Source organism: Salmo salar, chromosome 15, assembly GCF_965601325.2.
Source record: "Salmo salar chromosome 15, fSalSal1, whole genome shotgun sequence".
Classification (NCBI taxonomy): domain Eukaryota; kingdom Metazoa; phylum Chordata; class Actinopteri; order Salmoniformes; family Salmonidae; genus Salmo; species Salmo salar.
In genome coordinates, this window is record NC_138305.1 from 71234818 (window position 1) to 71245538 (window position 10721).

At 41.8% G+C, this 10721-nt stretch overlaps 1 protein-coding gene across 1 annotated transcript; it reads left to right on the plus strand.

Moving 5' to 3' along the window:
- Positions 1-4541: 4541 nt before the first annotated feature.
- On the plus strand, positions 4542-7673 carry LOC106571959 (vesicular inhibitory amino acid transporter-like). The gene is made up of 2 exons (XM_014145571.3): positions 4542-5446; positions 6313-7673. Exons 1-2 carry the CDS (start codon positions 5051-5053, stop codon positions 7498-7500), a joined length of 1584 nt encoding a protein of 527 aa, XP_014001046.1. The 5' UTR covers positions 4542-5050; the 3' UTR covers positions 7501-7673.
- The last annotated feature ends 3048 nt before the right edge of the window (positions 7674-10721 follow it).

Consider the following 10721-nt stretch of genomic DNA (forward strand, 5'->3'; position numbering starts at 1 on the left):
TTCAGGGTTTTGGTGGTCTTCCTAAACCAGGATTCAGACACGGCTAGGACATCCAGGTTGGAAGAGTGTGCTAAGGCAGTGAATAAAACAAACTTGGGGGAGTGCCAAGATGGAGGCAGGGTTCAACACAGTGCTTCCTACCAGTCATTTAGCGTCTACAAGTCATCATTGATAACCTACTGTATGACCCATAACATTTCATTTTTACAGTAGGCCTTCTGCAGTAAGGACTCCGTGAATGAGTGTCTACCACCAGAGGGGGCAATGAAAGCTGGTCTGCTGCATTAGAGTGTCTGAATGAATAAGCATCAAATAAAGCATGAATTTGTCTTTTGGACATTCAGAATTAAGTCCAAGTAGACATGAGCTCCTCCTATCAATCTATTCTTAGGTTGATATGATATACTATCCCTATCAACCCAATTTCTGAAAAGGCCTTGATTTAGTCTGGTCTGGCACTGGCAGTATTACTGTCAATTGACTAGACAAAGTGGAGCCTCAGCTGGTGATATAGGGCACCCTTGGCACTGAAAGGAGACACTCCACCACCAAAGGCTCTGGCCCCTATCACTCCAATGGTAAGGGGTCACATGAAGATCCTCTATCGTTCTACCCTTCTGAATCAGCATCAGCCCATATACTATGCTGCATCCTTTCAGCAATACCGTACCATGAGCTAGTCAATAAGAGGGGTACTTCACATTCACCTATGCATTTTTCATGCCACCATTGTTCTAAAACCACAGAATTATGCTCAAGGGTCTTACCTATCAGAGCATGCATGCATCATAATATCATTTAATTTAGAGACAACAGGCATATTCTCTGTGTAATCAAACAAATGGTGGATACATTTTATATTTATTTCAGGGCAGGGACTTGATTGGTGGGATACCACAGGTTTGGGAGGAGGGAAGGCTGAAGCTTGATGTTGTGCCACTGAATCAGAGGCACAGTTCACTGCTCAGACACAAAGCTCGAAGACAGGCAGTATCCTCTGATGCTACTGAGCAGATCTAGGTCATCTCCCACACATGCTCCCAGAAGGCAAGACGTGACATTGTACCGCTGTCCCTAACACGGAGAGCTCTTGCTTGTTGTGCATGTCATACTGTGATGAACAGCAGAGGAATTAATATGCTACATCCGCTTTGGGACTGCCATGATGCAGCTCCTCCATTTTGTCGGAGCAGAAGACTAGTTTTCAGTGGCAGCACAGGGTAGAGAGATCCTAATTAGCTTGTCATCGGCTGTCATATTCAAGTGTTCCTGCAAGACTCATTAATGACATTTATTGGGTTATTGTCATGTTACTACAACGTTAATCTTATCAGTATTATAATATAGTTGCGGTAGTAGAATAGCAATAGCAGAAATAGCTAAAAGACTTGTTTTCTGCTGCAACTCTTTTTGCTCAGATCATGAGATGAAATGGTGAAATGTCATTTTGAATCTTTGTGCACTCAGGACTGGTGAAATAGAAAGAGAAAACCTCCAACTATCTGTGACATTAATGAATGAGGTGGAAGGGAACACAGTTTACATAATAGGGTGAGGCTTGCATGGAGATTCCAACTGCTGCCTCTGATATCAGAGCCACAGCAGCAAACCTAAACACTCCTCCATCCCTGCTCCCCCACACACACAGAGACTGTCACTACCTCTCTTCTCAGTCTGAAGCCCTGTAAGCATAACAGATATTTTTAGGCCGTAGAGTGATTAATGTGTTTATGCACATGTCACTTTGCATGCGTCCCTGGCTGTGTAGAGTCTGTGTGCATACGTGTAAGTTGTGTTCATGTTTCATAGTGGATCCAAGTAAATAATAAAAAATGATATGTGTGTGTGTGTGTGTGTGTGTCTGTGTGTTTATTTATTCCTATGTGAATTGCATGTCATTGTCAACCATTTTGTATAAGCAGCAGATTGCAGTTTTCAATTCTAAACAAAAATGCTGTTTTTTTTCTCAATCCAGGAGACTATATTTTTTTCTTAGATCCCTCCCTGTTGTTAGGGCTCTAGATTGGTTCGAGTGGCTTCCCTCTTCATCCAGTGGGATTTTCAGACAGACAACCTGAGTTCCTTTTGAGTCTTGCCACCCAATTATTGTGGCCATGGCAACTATCTGAGACTTTTGCCCCCAGTTGGCTGTTAGCAGGCTATACGCCGACAGTATCTTTCCCCCTTCAGACATCCCTCTCTCATCTTTGCTGAATTAATCCTCGCCTCTGTAACCCAAAGCTAAATTGGTCATCACAACAACCAATTTGATGCCATCTCAGTAATAATATGTCTGAAGATCAATTTCTTCTGAAGTTCCAAATGTGCAAATACGGATAGAGAACAAAATGTTTTTGTGTCCAGATTTGTTTGCACATTTCACTGAATTCAAACCCGTGTTCCATTATGCAGTTGCTGTTAATGTGAATCCAGTTGGTGGTGGGTGTGTGTGTGTGTGTGTGTGTGTGTGTGTGTGTGTGTGTGTGTGTGTGTGTGTGTGTGTGTGTGTGTGTGTGTGTGTGTGTGTGTGTGTGTGTGTGTGTGTGTGTGTGTGTGTGTGTGTGTGTGACATTTGCAGCCTATCCTCTGTCCCAGTATTAGCCCAGGGTTTTGCACATGATGGGGGAGGGAGGCTTAGTCACTGAGATGCCCCAAGGACTCTCCCGGGAATATTCTTTCCTCACTATCCTCCACTAACACACACACACACACACACACACACACACACACACACACACACATGTGCCTCCACCCACATATAGATATTAGCCCTATCTCACAAGGATGGGTGAGCCACATGCACACACATACACATACACATACACATACACACACACATACACATACACACACACTGTGCATGCCTGAACACAAATGGCAGCATGGCAAAGCAGCCTATGCCAAGCATGAAAATATGTGGAACTTTCCCTGTCCTCTGGGTTGATGCTAAATTTAGAGCTTTCATTGTCTTTCACGTTTTTGTCTCTTTTTGTCTTTTACCTATGCCCAATTCAACACGACCAAAATGGCAGTTCCGTCTTTCAGAAGGAAATATTAGAAATGCTTTGAAGTCCTCTTCTTCAACCCTGTGCTAGAGCACATTTTGCATACGCAGTCACCAAAACCTGACGACAGTAATACTGCAATGCGTTGTGACATGTCGGAACTGAATACGAAGGAAAATATGAGGTGCCTCTTATCATCTGTGGGATTACTGTTGGAGGCATCAAATGTTTCAGAGATGTATCTATTCTTCTTAATTTTCTTAAATATTTCAGCATTTTAATGTCATATCGTAATTTGGGAGTTATAAAGCAGACGCACATGACATGAGTGTTGAATCAAACTAAAATGCCATGCGTATTCCAGACACCCGAGATAATATATTAGCCATTTGGTTTCCAGGCCACCTAACCATGAGGAATTGAGTCATTCTGAGTAGGCTACATTGGAAATATAATGTACAACTACAGGGTACATTTAAAATGTACTAGGCTATTACAGACAGTTTAAAGCAAACATGCGCAAATGCAAAGCGCTAGTCTGGGTAGGCCTACCAGTCTTTTTAGCTAACGTTCCACTCCTTGTAGCCTACTCTTTGGCATATGACACCGAAGGAGTCAGTGAAACGTTACCTAAAAAGAATGGTACTAGCAAGGCCTGTCCAAGGTTCTGCAATGTTGAAACGAGTTGAATTTTCTCATGCCGATGCACGCGGCTCATTCTAATTTAGCAGCTGAAAAAACATGGAATTTATTACATTTTAAGTATCTGACTCCATGAACAAAACTGTACTTAGGCTACGCAGGTGTAGCAGGTAGTAAGTAGCCTATTATCAATGAAAATGCTTGGACAACAAATAAGAGACAATATTAAAAACAAGTTTTGTTTTGCTATAAATTAGGCTACATTAAATATATATTTTTTTAAGTGCATTGGCTACTTGGGTCAAAGGGGCATGAAACACCAACTTTGGATCCAAATTCGTATAGCGAATAAACTAAAACACAAAAATAAATAATCTAACGAATATACTAGGCTTTGATATTTAAATATTTCATATTTACTCCATAAACATTAAAGTGATTTTACACCTCTGATATTTGTTTTTGCATTAGGAATAAAAAGACTAAGACAGTGTGTGTGTGAGTTATAGGCCTATGAATGGTGCGCAGTGTAACTCCCTAATGTCTGATTTTGAAACGAACATAAGTGTCTGCAATTATAAACTAGACTTATATGAAACGTATATTACCTCTGCCGAATCAATACAATCATAACGAAAAATATTGGAACAAATTATGAATCAAATTGAAAAACTAATTTGAAAAAAAAGTAAAATAATTAAGCCTAATCAAACATGCAACATTTGCTTAATCGAATAAGTTAAATATTTGGTATAAATGAAGCGTAAGAGCTAGCATCCATGCCTCTGGTAACAAACACCCTTTTCTCCTTCCAAAATCTCAAAGTAATCTCTCTCTCTCTCTCACTCACTCACTCTCTCTCTCTCTCTCACACACACACACCGCTTCAGAACCATGAGGGGTTTGTGCATGCTGAGCAAGTCATTGCATTGGCAGTCTATGAGGACACGTGCCTAGTCCCCCTCTAAGATTTTACCGCTTGTGGTTTGCACTTGTCACGGCTATAGCAAAACTGAGCGCAACATCAAGACCAACACTGACAACTGCATGGAGAGGTCACAAACAGGGACATTCGATCACATTAAGCAACATGATCAATTTGAATTAGGAGGAATTGTTTTACTTCGTTTCTTCTGATGCCAAGAAAGTGACAGGAGGGATTTGAGAGTGACATGGATAATCAAGACCAACAGACGGGATTTTAAACGACAGCCTGTGTGGATGTAACCGTTGGGCAGCCGTTAAGAGCAACGTCGATACGTCTTGGCAACAGGCATGATTATCTTTCTCTCACAGCAGCAGCAGCAGCAGCCAAAATAGCTCATAACCACACTGCATGTATTTATTCAACAATTTTCAAATTTGATCCAATTGATATCTGAAGATTCACATTTTATCTCACAATGGCTCACTTAATTCGACACAAGCTCGGCAACAAGCTGACCAATGCAGCCAACACAGTGTCCAATAAATCGCAGGCCAAGGTCAGCGGAGTGTTCGCCAGATTGGGCTTCCAGGCCGCTACAGATGAAGAGGGTCTGGGGTTCGCGGACTGCGATGACTTGGACTATGACTACAGGCAGGGGATGCAGATGGACATCATGCAGGGCGACGAGGAAGGGGGAGAGATGGACGGAGGAGACGAGTTGACGGAGGGAGACAGCCACTACCAGAGAGATGGCACCGGCCCATCATCCTCCTCCATCAAGAGCACTGGGGCGTGTAACGAGTTGGCGTCAGAGGTCAAACCCAAAATTACGTCTTGGGAAGCGGGGTGGAACGTCACCAATGCCATTCAGGTAGAAATGATTTGAAGAATGACATGAACATATTGTCACTATGTCAATGTAGGCCTTTTGTCAACAATCGCCTTGGAATATACGCCATACATAGCATTTCAGAGCGCAATGCATTACGCTATATCATTCAGAAGACCCCAATTTCCATTCTACAAAAAAACGAAACAGACCTTTAAAACGACTATAATTTTTCACATTCACATGTAAAAATAGACTTTCATTTATTTCTTCTAGATAAATGAATTGGCTTATTTTATGGCTTCTTATTTCAAAATCCCTAATTTAAAACAAGTGATTCCTAAATATATATTTTTTAAACATAAACAATGGCAGTTGCCTTCATTTCATCAGACGAGGATGTCAATTAAATACGAAGCATTTGAGATGTTAAAAGGGAAATAGGGATCTATTCTAGATAGCCTATTTCCTATCAGTAAAAAACAGACCCAACTCCATCTGGAATGAATACAATTATTTGGATTAGCCTCAGGCACAATAAGGACCATTTCATTATTCTTGATAACATTTCACAGTGGATTATATAAAATAAATCCGGTCTTCGTGAGGAAATATATTCGTTTTTACATTGTAAATTAAATCAACAAAAAATAAGCATCGTTTCAAATCAAATTCCAATTCTGAGCCTGCACGCTTAGTGGCCTGACCGATCTACACTTTTTTCTCTCAACTCCAATCGTTAAATTTGGGTTTTCACACATGTAGCCATATGATTATGCAAATAAATGTTGTTTGTTATAATTATGCAACTTTGAATGTCATTCATTTGTTGTATATGTGGGGTGGGGAGCCTGTCACTTCGTTAAGACCATGACCCTTATGACTCAACTGTGCTTGTGTATCCGCAGGGGATGTTCGTCCTTGGCTTACCCTACGCCATTCTTCACGGAGGATACCTCGGACTCTTTCTCATCATATTTGCGGCTGTTGTATGTTGTTACACCGGAAAGATTCTTATTGCGTGTCTGTATGAAGAGAACGAGGATGGAATTCTGGTGCGCGTGAGGGACTCCTACGTGGACATCGCCAACGCGTGCTGCCAGCCACGGTTCCCGTCTCTGGGCGGGCATATCGTTAACGTTGCTCAGATCATTGAGTTGGTCATGACCTGTATCCTGTACGTGGTGGTCAGTGGCAACCTGATGGTCAACAGCTTCCCCAATCTGCCGGTCTCGCAGAAGGCCTGGTCTGTAGTCGCCACGGCCGCCCTCCTGCCTTGCGCGTTCCTCAAGAGCCTCAAGGCTGTGTCCAAGTTCAGCTTGCTCTGCACTATCGCGCACTTCGTCATCAACATCCTGGTAATAGCCTACTGCCTCTCCAGAGCCCGCGACTGGGCCTGGGACAAAGTCAAATTCTATATTGATGTCAAGAAGTTCCCCATCTCCATCGGCATCATCGTCTTCAGCTACACGTCCCAGATCTTCCTGCCCTCGCTGGAGGGGAACATGCAGAGGCCAAGCGAGTTCCACTGCATGATGGACTGGACCCACATTGGAGCCTGCGTCCTGAAGGGCCTGTTCGCTCTGGTGGCCTACTTGACTTGGGCAGATGCCACCAAAGAGGTCATCACGGACAACCTGCCGTCCACCATCAGAGCGGTGGTCAACCTATTCCTTGTGGCTAAGGCCTTGCTGTCATATCCGCTGCCATTCTTCGCTGCTGTAGAGGTCTTGGAGAAGTCTTTTTTCCAGGATGGAGGGCGCGCCATATTCCCTGACTGTTACGGGCCGGGAGGAAGGATTAAGTCCTGGGGACTGGGCCTCCGGTGCCTCCTGGTGGTGTTCACGTTGATCATGGCCATCTTTGTCCCTCACTTCGCACTCCTCATGGGCCTCACCGGGAGTCTTACCGGCGCCGGGTTGTGCTTCCTTCTCCCAGCCCTCTTTCATCTAAAGCTGATGTGGAGGAAACTTTTATGGCACCACGTGTTCTTTGACGTCGCCATATTTGTCATAGGAGGCATATGCAGCATTTCTGGTGGTATTCACTCAGTAGAAGGGCTCATCGAGGCATTCAAATATGGAGTCGAAGAATAAGAACATTCTCCCTCTGTAGCCCATACCTTAAAGTTGGTCATACTCTCATCAATCATTGGCGCGTAATGACAGACTGATTGACCGCGCATAAGGGATACTGTGTAATTGTTTTACTTCGTTTTTTGGTTTTGCCTTCTTGATGACAATGTGCAATAATAAACTTTATGATCATAGTGTAGAGTATCCAGTGCTGAAATGTTGTGTTAACTAGGAAGGGGGTAATGCAGTGTCCTTGGAGAATGGATCATCTCTGCATATCATGCAATGTTTGATCAGGCAAGGTTGCACAACCCATGTGAAAATGAGCGGTGCATAGGCCTCACTTATGTGTGGATGTGTTGATATCTGCATTGAGAATGAGTTTATTAGCGTTTTATTATACGGTTTCTAGCTGCTAAAGAATTAGATAACAATCTCATGCCAGATTCTGTCGATTTAAAGATAAAACACGCTCGGGGCACCCACGTGGGATGGAGCTATAGGATAAATGTAGTTGGTTAATCCAAACATTTCGATTCGTTTTCAACTGTACTTGGTTTTTGGTGTTTCAAGTGTCATTATGGATTAAGTGAATTATTCCAGTGCAAACCAGTGGCTCTAAATGTTTATATGAAACCATCTGTCTTCTGTAGTCTACCTATCTGTTGAACGTGAATTGTGCTTTCATTGAATTAATCATGACGTATAAGAAAAGAGTATGTGTTGAATTAGTAGAGAAATTAATCGAATATTTTATGCGTTATGTTCATATCTTTGGATTCATTATATGTCTATAATTTGTGCACGCTCGTGTTTGTGCGAAAAAATAATCTATGGGTGAATAAAATCTATGTTTTTATGGATGAATATAGACAATTTTGAGGGCTTTCTGTAAAACGGTCAAATGAAAGCAGTCTGTGGATTAGGAAGGCGGTATGTTGTGTGGAGGAGGATTCTGCTAGTTAACATAGGCTCACTCACCCCACATGCACATGTGCATTGTCTGCCTGTATGCTTAGACTCAACATGCATTCAACATTTACTTGAATAATTTTTTTGCCGTAACACACAATATATTTTATTTAACATTTATTTAACTAGGCAAGTCTTACAAATTCTTATTTACAATGACGGGCTACCCCGGTCAAACCCTAACCCGAACGACGCTGAGCCAATTGTGCGCCGCCCTATGGGACTCCCAATCACGGCCGGTTGTGATACAGCCTGGAATCGAACTTGGATCTGTAGTGACGCCTCTAGCACTGAGATGCAGTGCCTTAGACCGCTGCAAGTTACAATAGTAACAATTCTAATCTGAATGAAGATGTACTGATATGGGTCCCACATGATGCTTGTGAAAGTTCTGATGCTCTTATAGTTAGGGGCCAGCATTGGATACTTTGGGGACCTCAGTGGACCCCAAGGAGTCATCAGCATACATTTTAAAAATACAAAAATTAAAAGACATGCCCCCAGATAGCATATGATAGCAAAATGTGTAGAATTGCAGGAAATTAGCTTTACAACTGCAAACATTTCTCTCGGCCTCATGCCAAAAGGTGTAGAATTGCAGGAAATTAGCTTTAAAACTGCAACATTTTCTCTCACATTTTCTCTCATACCACTCACCAAAGAGGATAGGTGTTCAACAGTTTCACTTTACAATGAAAAAGGAAGCTATGATCCCTTATTGATGTCACCTGTTAAATCCACTTCAATCAGTGTAGATGAAGGGGATTAGACAGGTTAAACAAGGATTTTTAAGCCTTGAGACAATGGAAACATGGATTGTGGGAGAGGGTGAATGGGCAAAACAAAAAATGTAAGTGCCTTTGAACGGGGTATGGTAGTAGGTGCAGGCGCACTGGTATTAGTGTGTCAAGAACTGCAGAGCTGATGGGTAATTCACGCTCAACAGTTTCCCGTGTGTATCAAAAATGGTCCACCACCCAAAGGACATCCAGACAACTTGACACAACTGTGGGAAGCATTGGAGTCAACATGGGCCAACATCCCTGTGGAACACTTTCAACACCTTGTAGAGTCCATGCCCTGACGAATTGAGGCTGTTCTGAGGGGAAAAAAGGTGTGCAACTCAATATAAGGAAGGTGTTCAGTGTATAAATATCACATGATTTGATCGCAGTGTGAGTCCCAAATCAGAACTACAACCATCTAGACTAGAGCTAGGAATGAACTTAATCAACAGCCTGGATTTAACATGGATTAAATCGGTTTTTTTGGCACTGGCTTACACACAATACCCCATCATGTCAAAGTGGAATTATGTTTTTCAACTTTTTTGTTTTTTACAAATTAATAAAAAATGAAAAGCTTAAATGTCTTGAGTCAATAAGTATTCAACCCTTTTGTTGAGACATGCCAAAATAAGTTCAGGAGTAAACATGAGCTTAACAAGTCACATAATAAGTTGCATGGACTCACTCTGTGTGCAATAATAGTGTTTAACATGACTTTTGAATGACTACCTCATCTCTGTATCCCACACATGCAATTATCTGTAAGGTCCCTCAGTCGAACAGTGAATTTCCAACACAGATTCAACCACAAAGACCAGGGAGGTTTTCCAATGCCTCGCAAAGAAGGGCATCTATTGCAAGATCGGTAAAACATGAAAAATAAAACATTGAATACCCCTTTGAGCATGGTGAAGTTATTAATTACACATTGAATGGTGTATCAATATACCCAGTCACAACAAAGATAAAGGCATCCTTCCTAACTCAGTTGCCGGAGAGAAGGATACCACTCAGGGATTTCACCATTAGGGCCAATGTTGACTTATAAACAGTAACAGAGTTTAATGGATGTGATAGGAGAAAACTGAGGATGGATCGACAACATTATAATTACTCCACAGTACTATAAAGAAGGAAGCCTATACAGAATAACAAATATTCCAAAACATTCATCCTGTTTGCAACAAGACACCAAAGTAATACTGCAAAAAACGGGGCAAAGCAATTACATTCTTCTCCAGATGTGGAAAGCTTTTAGAGACTTACCCAGAAAGACTCACAGCTGTAATTGCTGCCAAAGATGCTTCTATAAAGTATTGACTCTTATGTAAATTAGATATTTCTGTATTTCATTTTCAATACATTTGCTAAAATTTCTAAAAACATGTTTTCACTTTGTCATTACGGGATATTGTGTGTAGATGGGTGGGCTTCTTTATTTTATTTAATCCATTTTGAATTCAGGCTGTAACACAATAAAAT